This window comes from Polyodon spathula, chromosome 15 (genome assembly GCF_017654505.1).
Source record: "Polyodon spathula isolate WHYD16114869_AA chromosome 15, ASM1765450v1, whole genome shotgun sequence".
Taxonomy (NCBI): Eukaryota; Metazoa; Chordata; class Actinopteri; order Acipenseriformes; family Polyodontidae; genus Polyodon; species Polyodon spathula.
The window spans coordinates 17,688,559-17,707,424 of record NC_054548.1 but is presented as its reverse complement, the minus strand read 5'-3'; the positions used below and the strand labels follow the sequence as shown (position 1 = coordinate 17,707,424).

General features: G+C 36.9%; 1 protein-coding gene across 1 annotated transcript in view; it reads left to right on the top strand.

Annotated features, from left to right (window-relative positions):
• The window catches only part of LOC121328074 (E3 ubiquitin-protein ligase SH3RF3-like), a 132,657-nt gene extending 124,025 nt beyond the window's left edge, over positions 1-8,632 (top strand). The window contains exon 10 of the mRNA XM_041272553.1: positions 6,573-8,632. Within this exon, the coding sequence (XP_041128487.1) occupies positions 6,573-6,741 (169 nt within the window). The 3' untranslated portion in view covers positions 6,742-8,632. The remainder of the gene's footprint in view (positions 1-6,572) is intronic.
• The last annotated feature ends 10,234 nt before the right edge of the window (positions 8,633-18,866 follow it).

Genomic DNA, 18,866 nt, shown 5'->3' with positions numbered 1-18,866 from the left:
TTAAGCAATGGCTTTTTTCTGGCCACTCTTCCGTAAAGCCCAGCTCTGTGGAGTGTACGGCTTAAAGTGGTCCTATGGACAGATATTCCAATTTCCGCTGTGGAGCTTTGCAGCTCCTTCAGGGTTATCTTTGGTCTCTTTGTTGCCTCTCTGATTAATGCCATCCTTGCCTGGTCCGTGAGTTTTGGTGGGCGGCCCTCTCTTGCCAGGTTTGTTGTGGTGCCATATTCTTTCCATTTTTTAATAATGGCTTTAATGGTGCTCCGTGGGATGTTCAAAGTTTCTGATATTTTTTTATAACCCCACTATGATCTGTACTTCTCCACAACTTTGTCCCTGGCCTGTTTGGAGAGCTCCTTGGTCTTCATGGTGCCGCTTGCTTGGTGGTGCCCCTTGCTTAGTGGTGTTGCAGACTCTGGGGCCTTTTAGAACAGGTGTATATATACTGAAATCATGTGACAGATCATGTGACACTTAGATTGCACACAGGTGCACTTTATTTAACTAATTATGTGACTTATGAAGGTAATTGGTTGCACCAGATCTTATTTAGCGGCTTAATAGCAAAGGGGGTGAATACATATGCACGCACCACTTTTCCGTTATTTATTTTTTAGAATTTTTTGAAACAAGTTATTTTTTTCATTTCACTTCACCAATTTGGACTATTTTGTGTATGTCCATTACATGAAATCCAAATAAAAATCAATTTTAATTCCAGGTTGTAAGGCAACAAAATAGGAAAAATGCCAAGGGGGGATCAATACTTTCGCAAGCCACTGTATTTGGATTACTGCAGGCTTTCATTACAAGATTTGTGACGCTGGTGTCTCAGCTTTTGTGGAAAATCTATTTTAGCAAACAAATTGCAAATCTTTTCAGTTTGAGTAGAATGGGCCGACATTTAAATTGACTGTTCTCCCTGTTGCCGCTCGAGGACAGAAATATAAAAATAAAACAAATTGAATTGAATGTTGTGTTCCAGACTGTATACACTGTCTCACTGTCTCACTCTATACATTTTCATTTTGTTTTACTCGGCCCTGGTATGAAATGTATACATATAGTGTCAGGGGGTGAGAACTAAAAAATACTGTATGACTTTGGTTTTTAAAACAGATTTATCAGCATAGTAATTCACAGTAATTCATTGATGGTTGTGATTAATATCTTTATGCATGCAGAAATGAAAGTGAAAGTGTGGTTTTCCTTACCTGTCTCAAAATTTGCTGGGGAGAGACCAAAAGGACATTTTTATTATTTATTATCATTAGTTAAACTGAAAATGTTTTTTTCTGTCCGGCTTTCACACTTCATAACTCGCAAACTACTGTAGGTTATGAAGGTCATTGTCACACTGACAGACTAAGGCACATTCAGGGACTGTGGGAAACCTTTGACACCAAGTCGATGCTCTGTTTTCAGTTTTCATACGATAGGTGTTGTACCGATTATCAGATTTGGATACAATTTTGTAGAATTAAACAATTTTTTATGAACTTGGTTCCTTTTGCAGTTTAAATATATATATGAATTGCAAGTAGGTCAAAATAGCCTAGTGATGGCCTTATGAATGATGGGGGTGCACAGGTGTATGAGTGAGTTAGACTTTGGTGACTGGCAGACATCTTGGTGAAGGGACATCCTGTAACCAAAATGGCCACCATTTGCACAGCCACATGGTTGTTGATTGTTGGATTGAACGATTTATTGTTCAATTGAGAGTGAATGGTCAACTGTCGAATGTGGCCAGGTGGTGGTTGATTAAATGGTTAAATGTCAATCATTCCCTGGCCACATGGTATTAAAGGAGAACAACGAGGTTTGTTTGTGGAGGATGTGATGATGAGACAAGTGAGAGTGAGAAGGGGAGAAGGAGAGTGGAGAAAGTGAGAGAAAGAGAGCACTGGGAGAGCAAATCTTGGGTTTGTTTTGGGTTTGTTTATTTGAAGAGTTGTGTAGTATTTGTTTAAACCTTTATTTTTTCCCTGTGTTTTGTTTATTTGTTATTTGATTATTAAAAGTGCACAAAAAGTGCTTAAACTGCAGTTCTGTGTCTGGGTCGCCACAGCCTCTAGATTCACCCAGTTTCAATCTAATTTGGAATGCCTTCCTTGGCTTGAAAAAAATGTATTCAGTGAAAGATTGACTGTATGCTGATGGTGGCTGAAGAACACTATCACTGTTACAAATGAGAATAAATTAAATTTCTACACAAACAACATCAGATTCTGTCAGTCTGGGTTTCTCTGGAGCTGGCTATTTTATTAAACAGATATGCATACAGTAATCATAACAGAAATGTGTAGAATTATTTCTCATTGTCTAACCCTTGTCAAATAATTATCATTTAGTTTTAAAGAAGGTTTTATTATTATTATTATTATTATTATTATTATTATTATTATTATTATTATTATTATTATATGTTCTACCATTGAGTGTTTTATAATAATAAACAGATACAGAAAAAAAAAAATCTCCAGGTCCAACAGACTAGATTATAAATCCTGTATATATTGTAAACAATAGAAGTTTGTAATAGACGTTTGACAACAATAAACATTCAATGACGCTGTACTTACTGGAAATTTCGCCATCCACCAGCTCCTTCACCATTTCACAATAAGAGATGCTATGCCTCCTTGCCAAAAATAAGCATTCATGAATTTCCAAACTGTGTCACTGTGACACACTCTGGGTAAGATGTATTAAGGGTTATGCCTCTGTCCAACTTTGCTTAGTTTAACAGATTTCAGCGGAAGTCAGACACACATTAAATATTTCTGTGATAACACGTCTCATATTACATATTTCAAAAGGAAACTCACATTACTTATTTTCAGGTCCATTATTTATAACCCAGTAATGGACTTGGAGTTGCCCATTTGATCAGAGAAGAAGTATGACAGTTGTGAGATACATAAATATGCGGACAGGATTATGATGCAACTCCATATATTCAAGTGTGTGCTGCTGACAAGCAGCAGACACAAAGAAGCAGACCCTAATTATACACACATTTTGATTTGTCTAAGAGCTAGACCTTATTCTGAGAAAGTCTGCCCTGTTCAGGTTCTGGAATGGAGAACCCCTGACAGAGAATTGAAGAGTCTGTGCTGATGAATAGATAAGGGTACTCTGGATCTCTGCCCTTTATTCCCGTCGTTGATGAAAATGTGCACTACTCAGAAATAACTTTGACTGGTGATGCCTGTGGAACTAATGAAGAATATTTATGTGATGCAGCGCCTGTCAGCTTGCTAAATAGGTACAGGCGCATACTGAATGTGTACAGATGTGCGGATTGGCCCTCAGCAAGTCAACCAACATCCATTCGCTAATTCCTAATTGTTTTTTTGTGGGATTCCATTTGTAATGCTGTGAAGCTCTCTCGATCCCTAATCTTGATTCAGAGTTACTGTTACTGGGCATCAGTAGGGACTCATAAAATAAGAGTTGGGGGTCTCTCTGCTGCAAGCCTGATGTCTTAAATACCTCAGCAGAAAAATCTATTAAAAACATTAAAAGGTAGTGAATCTCTAGAAGCCAGTCAAAACACATAAGAAAAAGCATACCTTCCGCATATAGCACTTATTTAAGTGATGAATCCAATTATTAAAGGTCATTTTCAATCCAGGAACAAAGCTGACATGCTGGCAGTATTTGTCCTTCTCCAGCCTGACTCTTATAGATCCTCCTGTCTTTTGATCATTCAGAACCATGAACACACTGATTCATTGTCAGGCCGAAAAATAATCAATTGATTTTTGGAGGTTTGGAACTAAGACTAATAACAGTGAGATGCATTGTGGGTAGAGATATTACATTATAGTAATGGTAAGGTTTTGCATTCATCTCTTATTATCGTTACACTACTTGTAGATATTTATTACTGAGGGAGTAACAGACATTTATGCGTCTATTTTGTTTTTATAATTCCTTACCATTGTTTCCGAATATTTCTTAAAATATTTAGAGATCTTGGATTTGTGAGCTTTGTAAAAGCATGTCAAAAGTGTTCGTGATAAGTCTAGTCTCATAAAATTGTAATATTTAGTTATAGGTGTCAAATGTAGATGTCTGGACTACGCCTGTTACCTCCAGCTGATGGTTGCAGCGTATTATAAAGTTAGAGGTACTTTACCAACTACCTGGTACCTTACTGGAATGTTGTTCTTCTGTTCAGACAACAAAAAAGAGGACCATGCCTTTTGGCCTAGCCAATTCCCTTCTCAGGTAAGTGACATTAGTGTAGATTTGGCATTAAACAAGACTCGTACACACTTGTCCCACTGACGAGAAGAGTATGTTTGTCACAAGCACAAGTGGTCACATCAGTTTGCTATACTTTTATCAATTGTCCTTTAAAAATTACATCTCTTATACAATAAAAGGCACCGTACACCGGACACATTAACTTATTATAAATCACATAGATGAAGATTGTACACAGGAGTACCGTGTGTTTTTTAGCTTGGAATCTGTACACAGGTAAAATGTACTGGAATTCTGGAAAATAGTTTAGTGTCATCACTGGGGTAGTTGAGCCAGAACGTTGCAGAATGCCGTTACAGTACTTTTTCCGATAGGCACAGAACCTTGACTAAAGAGTTAATAAGAATCTTTACAGATTTGTTATAAAAAATGCTTAGATGGTGCCAGACAGCTGTAATTTCTGTGCCTGGGCACTGGTGAAGCAATCTCTTTTCCGTGGGGAAATCAAATTAGTCTTTCTGCACCTTGGCACTGAATAGGCACTAGGAACAAAAAAAATCCAATTCCCTATGTGCCACTTTTGATGGTACATTTCGAATCAGTCTATAATAAACGGCGTCCTTGTGATGTAATGAAGAGAACATTAGTCACTTCTATTTCAAACTACAGTACTAAAATTTAAGAAGGCTCATTGTTTTTAGTAAAAGTGCTGATGAAGAAGACAGCAAAGGTGCAGCCATAAATACGGGTTTCCAGCTGCTTTGCATATCGGTCAGTGCAAAGGCCCAGGGATTGGAATGAAGGACTGCCCTTGCAACTGGCTTAGTTTGACACTTTGTGCCCTGGTGGTAACACTGTAAATTTGCAGGGAAAAAAGTTTTATGTAAAGCTATGATTTTGTGGGGAGAATGTGTAGCCATGTTTTTCCTTTTTTTTTTTGCAACACCCCACCAAATTATGGAAGTAATCAGCTAAATATTAATCATATTGTGTTTTTAAACCAGCCAAAAAAACACTCTTGAATTTAAGATTTGATACTGTATATATTTCAAAAGCATAAATAAGTGCTACACATTTATTAAAAAAACAAACAAAAAAAATGAGTAATGCTATAAATTATTTATTTATTATAATCTGCTTTCTTCAGTACCAGAAACTTTTTTTTTTTTTTATCTGTTGAGATCAAATGCGGTAGGTCCAGAAAAAAAATGTATTCTGAATGTCATATAAAATTAAATTGTCCAGAACTATCAACAGATAGTCTTTAAAAAATACATTTAAAAAACATTCTAATTGTACTGATACAGTTCTTGAATTGAAGAAGAATAAAAAAATAATTGAGCATTTGTGTGATTCTTAATTTTATTGGATGGAGAGCTCCAGAAAAAAAGACGGGGGAGGATGCGATATAGTATACAAGGCATCGGGGTGATTTAAGTTCTCCGCTGGAGATGAAATGCATGATAAAAATAGCCAAAAAATAAACAAACCACCAAATAAACTATTTGCCCTCTAGATGCTTTCAAAACAAGCCAAATTTGGCTGGAAACCCGCCAATTTGGCAGCAATGACCAGGGAGAATAGCCTATAAAAGTCACACGCGAGACACATGTATAACCTATAAATGTTAGCTCAAGTTCAATGTACAAATAAAACTTGAATTCTTAAATTTTTTGTTTAAGAAAATGTATATTTTAATTGGCATTCCAGTACTTTCAGATTTATGACTACGCCACTGACTGTGATTGATTGATTTCTGACTTGCGATTTATAATACAGGATGTAACAGAAGGCTACTCAGAGATGTGCGTTACTATGGTACCCTTATAAAAGTTTCCCACAGTAACAGCATAACAACGTGTAATAAAGCATAGTTAAAGCATTGTAAAGAATAGTGAAGTATGGTAAAACATACTGAGAAACATGGCAAACCAGAGTAAATTATGGTAAATGTATAGTGTAACCATGGGAAAAGCAGGGTAAAAAAAAACTGTACCAAGCAAAAACATTTATGAGGGTGGTGCTTCGCAAATTCCTCTTAAATTCTCCATTCTGTTCTCTTTTCTGAATTGCTGAACATACTTGAACTTGAAGCCTCACTTACAAAGACCATTGGTGTCGCCCCCCCTCCCCCCCTCACCCCCATTGTTACCTGGTTGGCAATTCTGAATCTCTTAATTGGCTTTCCTTAGTGTACAATATATTTAGCTTCATACAGAATGCATCTTCAATGAGGTTTCATTTGAATAAAACTGCTTAACCTCATTTCAGTTGTCTCTCTGGCTCTTTTGTTGCAGTATTAAAGTACTGGAAGGCTTTCCTTCCTAACCAGGTTTTCCCCTTCTGTTTCACAGGTACCGCGTGATCGTACCCTACCCACCTCAGAGCGAGGCGGAGATCGAGCTGAAGGAAGGAGACGTTGTGTTTGTGCACAAGAAGCGCGAGGATGGCTGGTACAAGGGCACCTTGCAGCGCAGCGGGAAGACAGGTCTCTTCCCAGGCAGCTTTGTAGAAAGCTTCTAAGAAGCTCGACTCTTGTCAGCTGCAGCCGCCGCCAGGCCGCAATGTAGCACATACTTTTTTTGTGTGTTACTTGTTGTTTTGTAATCTTTCTTGAAGATTCCAGCTGCCAGAAGGGGTCCTCCCCTCTTCAGCCAGACATGCTACCCAGCACAAAGCAAGGGAAATGACAAACCCATTGACATTCACTGCCATTACTGCTTCCAAAGAAATTTGAAAGAACATGAACCCATGTACAAGCACACACAGCCATAGGCACAGAGGACATAGAAAACCATCCTATGAGTTAAAAGCCTTGGCGTGACTGCACTTTTGTCAAAGTGTACATACAATAGTATGCTGAAGTAGTGCCTTCTCTCATGGCGCCACCAACCAACAAGACAGACCGACTCACCGACCAGGAGCAAATCATTCACATTTTTACTCAAACAAGCTACGCAGATTAAATGTCTTTTTTTTTTTCAAATGAATGTTTTGATGTATTACTGTAACTTATTTTGGAGCGGCTGCAGTGATCCCTTTTTAGTGCCCTGCATGGGTTAGCTGTGAGGAATATCCTGTGCATTTGATGTGTTGTTGTACTGAAGACTAAATAGAGGAAAGTATTAATAGGCAGCAATAACAAAGATGGCCAATGAAATAGGGAGGGGTTGAGTAAAACCAACCAGCTTATTCCATTGAATTTTTTCAGTTTATTATAAATCAGATTTAGTGAACGACAGCACATCGCCCAAGATCTTATAAGCACACAGAAATACTAGTTATTATAGGCCTTCATTAGATAATGTACTGTATTAAATGTTTTGTATTTGTTCCTGAAAAATACTATTACTGAAGGGGTCGGATTCTTATTACTGCTCATTGTCAGCCAATATTGAATCACTGGAAATATTGACTGATTTATATCACGTCTTGCTTGAAATATAAGGCATTACTAATTCATGTTAGCTCCCTTCAAATAAAACAAATCATATCTTTTGAATAGCTTCCTAATATTTTGTCCCTCTTGCTTACCTTTTCACTGCTCTTTTGTAACTCCTATGCTGTCAATAAAGATTATTTGGATGACCTTAAAAAAAAAGCATGATCCCAGAGCAAGAGCAGTGAAAAAGAGTTGTTTCACAAGAGCCGTGAAAAAAGAGTTGTTTCACAAGAGCAGTAAAAAAGAGATGCTTCACAAGAGCGGTGAAAAAGAGTTGTTTCACTAGAACAGTGAAAAAAGAGTTGTTTCACAAGAGCTGTGAAAAAGAGTTGTTTCCCAAGAGCAGTGAAAAAGAGATACTTCACAAGAGCAGTGAAAAAGAGTTGTTTCACAAGAGCGATGAAAAAGAGTTGCTTCACAAGAGCAGAGAAAAAGTGTTGCCTCACAAGAGCAGTGAAAAAGAGTTGTTTCACAAGAGCAGGAAAAAGAGTTGTTTCACAAGAGCGATGAAAAAGAGTTGCTTCACAAGAGCAGAGAAAAAGTGTTGCCTCACAAGAGCTGTGAAAAAGAGTTGTTTCACAAGAGCTGTGAAAAAGAGTTGTTTCACAAGAGCAGGACTGCATGGTGAATCTCCAGGTAAATGCCCAAGTTGGGGCGTTGGGTTGTGTGTTTACTTTGACTGATACAGTCATTTACAAGGGAGTTTGACTTCAAATATAGTGTAGAGATTTATTGATGCAAAAATGTGGTCTACTGATTAGATGCTATGACTGTGAGCTTACTTTTGGGCAGTTTACTGTAGGGCAGTGTTTCTCAACCCTGGTCCTGGGGGAACACTGCTGTGATGGCTTTTGTTCCAACCAAGCACTCATTACGTAATTGAACCCTTATTTGCCTAATCTGAGTTTTTTAGTAGCTTATAAAAAGTTTAAGAATTTACGTTCATTATACAATTTTATATCTAAAGTGAAATCTCCATCTGTTTAAAATAATTAAAAAGCTCAGATTAGGCAAATTCTCAGTTCAATTAAGGGTTCAATTATGTAATTGAGTGCTTGGTTGGAACAAAAACTAGCAGGGCAGTGTTCCCCCAGGACCAGGGTTGAGAACCACTGCTGTAGGGTACAGTTTAGCCATCTTTTAAATTTTTTAAAAACATTTTTAATAGGCTTACTCTTCAAAGTAATGGTCATGTTAAGTTGCATAGCAGAGTGTGTCTTCTTGTGACACTGCAGTTAATTGTGTTGAAAGTTGTTGATATTGGTCCAAGACTTAATTCTCAAATGCCTAATCATAGTATAGGGAATGGAAACTTACTTGAATCTTAAATGAAAAAGCATCTGGTCTGTTATACAGGCCAAAACTGTCCCTGATTTGGGGAAGACCAAGAGGTCAGGCTGACAATTAGCATCAGTTGGGCAGAATGTTTCTTCTGCTAGCCAGGCCTGAACAAAACAAACAAACCAAAACATTCCAAGAAAAGCACATACTTTAATAAAAAAGCACATACCCCCCCCCCCCCCCCCCCCAGCTTCATTAACAATATTACTATATTATTATAGGTGGATGTTCTGTACTGTATTTCAGGTGTTAATTATCAGTATATTATCAAAATATATGGCATTTTATTTATATATAAAAAAATTAAACACGCTGAGGCTCATTATCTATCAATGAGTCAAGATTATTATCTTGTATTTGTACAGTTTGTTTTATTTGAAACAAGATGTTTCTTTTATTTAAAACATTTTTTTTCTTATCATGACTTTTTTTTTTTATAGTACATGTACACTGTTTCATAGCAGCATCTTTATCTGAAAGACAATGTTTTGGTTGGTCGTTTTAAGAACTGGAAAGAACTGAGAAGCAACTAAAATATCACTAGGAGCATAATAAAGCATATCCTCTGACATGATAACTTTTCTGGTCGGTTTCAAGTGTTTCACTCCTTTGCGGGAACAATAACATATAAGAACAGCAGCCAAAAGAAAATAAGATCCCAATGAAAATATGGGAACACTTGGAGATACATTTAGCAATTCCCCCACCTGTCAAGCCTACACACTGCCGCAGTAGAGGACAAATATTGAAATATGAGGATAAATTTATACTAATATTTAAGATATAGACATACATATCTTTATACACATAAAGCTAAATGGGCTTGCAGTGTTATGTAACTTATCTGATGTTGGAAGCTTTTTCTCATAAGCTTTTATTTTTCTTCATAAGAATTGCCAAATATTACACTGCTTTGTGCTGATAAAAGGGAGGTTTCTTAATGAAATAAATTGTGGTATGAGGCAGACTGAAGTTTTTAATTTGAAAATAAAGCACAATTTCACCTTTGGGATTGTATGTTGTAAATGATAATCATGTTGCAGTATGGTATGAACCTAGTAGGGCATTAAAGTAGAGCACTGCAGCTGAGTGAACCGTGGTATTAATTCAGAGCTCTCAAAACAGACTGGTTGGAACTCATAACATTCCACACTTGTAATAAGACTACAGCTGGAAAGATTGTGTGCAGAATAATAATAAAAAAATCTTCAAAACAAGTTTTGTGAAGCCTTTTATTCCCCTTTTTTGAAAGATGCAATTTTTCTTAAAAATATCCTACTTTATTATTTTTATATACAAGTTTAATCAACAATCTTGTTATTGTTACAATGCATTTTAACAGGAGATGCCTTTGTTTCAGAATGTTTTGACTGGTCATTTTGCACATATTATTAGTGTTTCACTGGTTATCGTACTCCAGCACAGGAGTGTCTTTAAAATAATCTATAGAGTTAAAGGCTCTCTCTGATCCACGGAAAACACCGCCAACTTGAGAATGCTGCATGTTGTGTTAGGTATAATTGGGAAAACTATGGTGTGGACATTGAGGAACAGAACAACCTCCCAGCAGACTGAAAACTCAGAGGAAGAAGAGAAAAGCAGTTGATGGATAGAAATATTTTACTGTTGCCTGTGTTTCCTTGATAAGCAACCAAATTAATTTTAGTCTGTTTCGGTGTAATTGGTAATTTTAAATAAACTGACACGCACCTAAATGACAAACTGTTATTTTTTTTTTTTCACACAGGGCTAGGAAGTCTGTCAGCAACAGACAATCTAAATGCAAATTCATGCGATTGTTCCTGTAGGCTTGACAACCAATGAGGTTATTTGTTCATGAATGTGAGTGAGAGAATTGGAATTCCATTCATGTGCAATATTATAACATGAGGCACAGGCAAGATTCTTTTAGAATTTGTTAAGGAAAACAACAGGTCCACTTTAATTTGAAACTCTACTCTGTAGATGGAGACTCCCATAGATATGGGCTGGTGGTGGGGGGGGGTCGCATTTACCTTCCTGCCCTGCAGTTACAGTAAAGCAGGATAGTAATATTTGTTTTAAGTGGAATCCTATCCGAAAAGGAATTCCAATAGGTGTGAACCAACATAAAGGAGCTGTACCTCCAAAGACTTTTCAAATTGAAGAAAATGTATTCAAACTGAAAAGAAAAAAAGGAAAATGTTTAGATACATTTAGATCTTCAAAATTCCTGAATTAAGCTACCCAAGGGGTTTTAAAACAGCTCAGAAATTGTATGAATCTAAACAACAATTTTTATTGTATTTGCCACAACCATGTAAATAATTTTATAGGATGTAACTTGTAACGTGTTCTTCTCACAGGGAATTCTTGAAAATAAAGTACTTAAACCTAAAATATCTATTCTAGTACCTAAATGATCAATTGTAGTGTGAAAAACTTGAAATATTTAAGCCATGATATTGTATAAATCCCCTTGAGTACAACATGTCCACAGCATCCAGGAAGTATTTTTCAATTACAAACCAGCCCCAGGTAGGGGCTGCCACCTCTACATTTATACAGCACATTGTTATTGCATCACATAACCTTTCAACACACAGGCACCTGAAGATACAGAGATGAGTTCTGATACACCACTGGACCTCTACATCAACTGTGAGAACCCAGACATTATGAAGATATTTAAGCAGTTGTTGACCAGAGTGATATTTGGATCACATAGGTGATATGACAAGTTTGGAAGAACAAAACATGACAAATACATATATTTGTTTATTTCTCTCTCTCTCTCTCTCTCTCTCTCTCTCTCTCTCTCTCTCTCTCTCTCTCTCTCTCTCTCTCTCTCTCTCTCTCTCTCTCTCTCTCTCTCTCTCTCTTCTCTCTCTCTCTCTCACTCCTCACACACACTCTCTCTCTCTCACACACACACACACATACATTTACAAGGCACAATGCTATAGAAAGTAATTAAAGGCTCTGGGTTTAAAACTGAGGTGTGAAATCTCCCTGACAGAAAAAAAAAACATGAAACCAAAAAAGCAAATAGATAATCTTCACTCATTTATGCAAGAGAAATACAACATGTGTACAAGAGAAGTATATGTTGTGTCAACATGCACTAACTAGAAACCCCAATAGAATACAAAACATCCCAGACAAATCCCCCCCCCCCCCCCCCCCCTCACCGCAGCACACAGCTCAGGAGAATTGAAGGTTCAGATGTTTTCAGTGGGTGTGCTCTGATCCCACCACCCAGCCAGCTTCCTATTTTTATACCCAGGAATTTGAGAGCAGATGTCAGCACACTAGCGACCACTGGAGGACAAAGGCCTGCTCTGCAGTTGTCTGTTTTGAGCTTGCTGAGCGCCTGTCCAGCAGGGGTCGTTGTATTGCAATCAGGAGAAACAGTACAAGCCGGTTTTGCCTCCATAACTTATGGGAACGCCAGAGCGAATGTGAATCTGCCTTCGGAATCCCCAGCGAAGGCTGGCGACTTCGCACAGCCAGGATGTGATCCTACGCTGTATGACTCACCCTGCGCACCACGAGACCCAAATCCTAAACCCTTTATTATAAAAATAGTATATGATTATTTTCTGAATAGCTATCCGTGGGTGTAGGTGTACTTTTACACTGTCTGAGGAGGAAGAACAGTACTTGTGAAAAACCCAAGAAAAAGACAGTGTTTGTCTAACGCTGAAAATTACACCAATGTGCACTGTCACATGATCATTTTCAATTAATAGGTGTGGTGGAAACACTTAAAGTCATAACAATCCTATAATTGGGCATGTTTAGTTCTCACACCATGAAGACATATACACATTTTCAAATCATTACAAGAAGTGGTTAACATTAGCCACAAACTTTCATAGAAACAAACATCCAAACAAGAAAATATATAACAGTGGGTGCGGTTCAAAGTAAATAAAACACTTTAACAGTATACAAATAGAAACAATCTGCAGGTCAAGGCAGTTGACTTATGATATTATTGTTAGATGTGTTTAAATATTGTATTCCTCTTTTTTTTTTTGTCATAGTACAACAATGGAAATATAAATTGTGTAGGTATTCCCCAGTACCATACTATTAAAAAATTAATTAAAAAAAAAAAAACGTTATTGTTTCTGTTTTGCTATTACACTGAGCTAATGGATTTTTTTTTTTTTTTAATTAATAAGATTTTTAAAAAATACGTTTTCCACCAGGTCATGAACAACAATTTTTTTGAAGCGACAATGTAGATGGCCTCTATTAATAAGGGACCTTTTTAATCTGATGAGGGAATGACATTTAGGCTGAGGAGTGTCCTTAGAGAGAGGCTGCACAAATGAACAGCCCAGTTTAAATTTGCTATTGGAGATCTATAACAGCAAATGCGTTGTAATTCTTGCAGCAATCAGACACTTCCACAGTATGATTCTAATTAAATGTAGTCTGGGGTAAAACATCTGGAACCAGAACCTGCTCTGAAGACCCCCCTCATAAATCAGGTTTCCCTACTTTCACAACCTCTTTATATTTGGAAATGTTGATTCTGGCCCAGTTGGCTGTTAATCAGTAAAATATACTTATAACCTTGTAGGAAAAAGAGATCAGGGTCAGGTGTTGTCACTTATATTCAATGTGCTATGCCAGTATTTGCAGTCACCGTCTCATAGTATCAAATCTTCCAAAATGTAGTGCTGTTATTCATCATTTATATTTTATATTTTAAGTCTCTTAAAATGTACTAAGAGGCTAAAATGGCCAAATTTAAAATCCAGAATTTTCTTTGCCTTTTGCCTTTCATGAAATTATGACCTTTTATAAGAGACTTAAAAGAAAAGCAAGTTATTAATAGTTCTAATACTCAATAGCATATCTATTATTATTGCTATCTCCTGATATCAATTATATTCCTATGAAAGAGAAACTACATCAGTTGAAGATCAATTCATAGTAAAGAATCAAACTGACCAAACTGCAGTTCTATCAACTATTTACAATGGCCTCAGAGTGACATGCTTCTTGAAAGCCTGGGTGGAGCCCTGTGATAAAAAGAATAAAATATATTTTTATTTCGTGAAGACCTTTGTGTCTTTTTAAATAAGCTTTCATTTTGTGAGTGGTCTGTTTAAAACTGAGGTCAAGTTGCATTTTTATTTTCTTGTCCTTCAAATTCATCTGCATTGGTGTCTCTGATAGCAGCAGTCCTGTCTCTCTCTCTCTGAGACCCTGGAAGTGGCTTCTCTCTACTCCCGTCTTTGCAAGTTATAAGTTACCACGGAAACCATGATTTCCTGCAGAGAATTTAATGATAGGTATACACTGCTGCATATGTGTTACGCTTATACTTCAGGGGTTCAATGAGATATATGGCTGATATTTACAAGTTCACAAGTCCCTCACAAGAATATTCATTAACACTGAAGCCAAAAACATGGTTTGTCAAAGCAAATGGATCATTCTTGATCCACCCCTGGCTTTGATTATATGTGTGGGAGCCCAATTGGAGGCAGGCTGTAGAAAGAGGAAATCCCAAGCCATATTTATATGAGCAAGGCATCTGATTTGTAAAAAGTGTGAGGTATTGTAATTTGGCTGAGAGATTGATCTCAGCTCAATGGACACCCAGTCTCGGGAGGATGAGTCCGAGAATTGGGGCCAAAATAGAGTTCACTAAAAAATCAAAGCCATATGAAATACTTGTTTGGGGTATTGGGATTTTTCTTCATTGGAATAAGTAATTGAAAAGGACTGCCAAATGTGAAATGTATAGGAAAGGGCCAAATATACTAAGATACATAAGTTTCCAACACAATTATCACACAGTAATGACCACATCAAAGAATAATGATGTGCTTTTATTTGCATAGCAACTGCAATATGGCTGATAAAGGGAATGGTGCTCAATACCTGGAATACACCAGCACATTCTAACCTAACAAAGGCCATAATCCACCTTGAGACCTCACCAATCTTGTTTTGATGACATGTAATGGGGGGCTGTCCCAGGAAAGAAACAATTAGATTTGGTACAAAACTGACCTATTTATATTTCTAAAAAAGTCTAACTTCACTGTATTGTAGGGTCCTTCTCGTACAATTTGGCAGTGACAACTGCTAAATTAACATCTGAATGCACCTAATTATCTACACATGACAGTGTCTTAAAGTAACTCAACCAGTGCTTCAGTGGGATGCGTTACGTTGACTTGTGCTGCATATTAACAATGACAAACTGACATCTGTACTGGGAAATGAGAGGCCTTCATGTGAATCTAGGAATTGGTTAAGATAAATACTTCATTTATAGTACAATGTTGATACTGGGTATGGCTTGGGCTATTGTGTATTATTCATCTGTAACATGTGTTGTTCTGGCACCCTTATAAAAGGTTTCTAAAAAGTCTAGCAAAGTAGTAAAGCAAAGAAAAAGCAAAAGTGCAAGAGTAGTAAAGCACACTATGGCAATACTGTATATAGGATAATATTGACCATGATGAAATAAAGTAAATGCAGGGTATAAGTATGAAAAATCATGGGAAAAACTTCAAATTACCATGCAAACCTACCATTGTAAACTTTTTATGAGACAGTTATATGTGCTTCTCCACTCTGCATTTGTGCTGACCTTGCAGCCTCATGGGAAAAGGGCCCCGGGGACTACCAGGGGCCACTGGGTTTGGCTGATGGGAAACGGGAGGCGTGACGGGGGAGGGGGGTTTTGGGGAAGCACCCTGATTGGCCAGCTGGGACAGCCCGAGCCTTTCTATTGGACTAGATCCAAACTGAACCATTGTCTAATCTGCATGAATGTTGCAACATTGGATAGTCTGGGGCTATATAAGTGGCTTGCGTGATAGCTTGTGTGTTTTAACCTTTTATGCAAAATAAAGGCATACAAATGCACTCTTTATTATTTGCTTATTGTTTGCTTTCCTCCCAGTATTTGTTGCATGGCATGATTGCAAAAGGAGGTGTTTTGATCATTAATTGGGGGCGTTTTAGCAGTTCAGGGACTAGAGGCATTTATGCGATTGAAGATCGAATGAATGCAGCCATGTATCAAAACATAATTTAAAATACAATGATACTATGTGCTGGTAGACTGATTGGCAGACAGTTTATCTTCCAACATGACAACAACCCAACGCTTACGACTAAGTCAACGCTGAACTTCTTGAACAAAACCAAGATAAAAGTTCTGGAATGGCCTTCGTAGCCAAGCATTGCGTATCCAGTCTGACTGAACTGAAGGAAATATGCAAGACAGAATGGGCCCAAATTTCACCAAATAGATGTAGCATACTGGTTAATAATTATCGGAAATTTCTGAAAGCTGTTATACTTTAAATGAAAAAAGCTTGTTTGTTTGTTTGTTTTTTTATAAAGATTATATAAATAATAAATTACTAGGTATAATAAGCATAGAATGCCAATTTACTTTTGGGAAGTAATTGTAAAACTATGCTTATGTATAGAGCTAGCACTTTTTCTTTTTTCAACAGGTAAAAAAAACAATGCAGAAACTCAGACATATAATCTAGGGGCTTTCAATAAATCTCAAATTGTTTCTTAACAGTTTTAGAATTGTCGTCAATGTATTTTTTTGTTTCAGAAGAACATCATGCTAAATTTGATTTTGAAATAAAAGCTTAGATTTTGCATTTAATGTTATCATCTTTTTTATTAAGTACATGGCTGCATTTTAAATAACAGCCTGCTTATGGAGAATTGAGGTTAGTGTAATATGACTGTGGAACGTGGTCTGTTAGATATTTTCCTTCTTTGAAAGTCGTGTGCTAATTGATACATACTGTAATTACATTTAAATTACTGACATTTCTGAAAACATATCAGCATGCACATCTATTTTTAACATGCCACTGTTTTTTTAGCACATAAGTGTATCGATATTTGGGGGTATCCTGTATAGTGGCAATCTGCCTGTCATGTTATTAATCCCTCTAATTTTGTATTTAGTGCTGTGGATAGGATCAATGACATGATTTTTCAGGACATTATAGATGAGCAGCTCTCACCAGCCATTCTAACATCTTCACATAGGCAGTTACAGTAAAATCACTATGGTAACAGTCAGATCGTGGCTAAAGTGTCTGTGCGCAGGATCTGCAGGCTTTCATAAATGGTGTCAGAGTGACACAAAAACAGCAGAGAATCCTTCATTTTCCTCCTGGTAAATTGTTATGCTGCACAAGTTTACCAGTGAAGTAATTGCATTGCTTGATCATATATTCCATCTGTGACTGGGCTTTAACATGCATTCACTGCACTCTGCTATACTTTTACTACGGTATACTGCAGTAAAGGGAATCTACTTGTAGGTATAAGGGTTCTTCAAAACGTTGCCTCTTTATAACATACTGGTTTGCCTACATACAATTTGCTAAACTGGGGTGAATATAAATCTACAAGAAGTTAATTTTGCTGGTCTTAAACATAGAGAACACATATCATTCAATAAATAGATTACATAGATTTCTAAGGTTATAAGTCAAATCCACAGTCCCAGCAGCCCAAAGCTGCATATAACAGTATAATGGGATCTGTTGACTTTTTCTGTGCTGTATACAACAATATCTCTCAAACCGACCAAAACAATCCTTCAGAGTCTCAGTTGAAATGACTCCAATTTGTTTTGCATATATGTGTACGCGCCTTCTGTATACTTAATAGAAAATATTAATGTTTTCTTTTTTTTATTTTTATGAGCACTCATTGACAGATTTCAGGTTCATTTATTTTCTTGCCAATTGGTTTAAATCCCAAGCCTAGGAATTAGACTCTACTAAACTTGAACACATTGTACTTACTACCTGTACAGGGTTTACACATATCTGCATTTGTCTTGCTAGTGTTGTTACATTACGTTTTACAAAAATATTTTCTGTTTAAACAACAACAAATGTAAAGTTTGCAGCGTAGCAAAGGTTGGCCCTCTGCCTGTTTTTTATTTTATTGACATCCACCTACCTCTATTGCATGGTGCAATGATTTAGCCATTAAATTGCAATGCAGAACTCAGTGCTGCCTTGTTCTGCAGACTCATGCTGACAAACTGGACTACAAATTACTAAATCAATTGTTGAGATTGTGTAAGTTATCTTTTACTAAACAGAGCAGCTAACGGTTATTAGAGCTAGTATTAAATAAACATTTTGGTTAGTTTTAGCTCAAATGTACATAATTTTGGAAACAAAAAGGTTCCTCTGTAAAATGGATTGATTAGGTTTTCTTTATCTTCATAATGTGCAGAAGGAGTTGTCTAGTATTACATTAAAAATGACAAACTGGCACCACCTGCTGTAAAAACTTAAAATAACTACTCAACATAATTTCTATATAATATCTTATAACAATAAGTAAATACACACACAGAATACATGAGGCAAGTTACAATTTTCAATTGCTGGCCAATATGTTTACAACAGAACATCTAATTTAAAACGAGAAAGTGAAGTGCAGACCAGCAAGTGCACAACAGAGGTTGGATCACTAACAACTTGTGTGGGAAAATGAAGCCTGGCTTCACACACCATTGCTGCAGCCCCGAGGTTGCTGAGATTACAGCACCATGTGGAGATATCAGGTAGCACAAATCCTTAAGAGATTCACTGCTGCACCACATGGTTGAGATAAAGACAGATTCACATGGAGAAACCCGAGTGTGGATAAGAGCCAGAATACTCTCTTTAGCTCTCTGGCCCCGGGCCATTGCTTTTGTAATATACAGTAGTATACAATGGGGTCTGAAGAGGTTACACCCTTAAAACAGCATATCATACTCGCTGCTTTATTTACTTTTCTTATTGTTACCTATGTCAACCAAAGGAAGTTGTGAGGAAAGACTACCCCCTACAAACACTCTCAT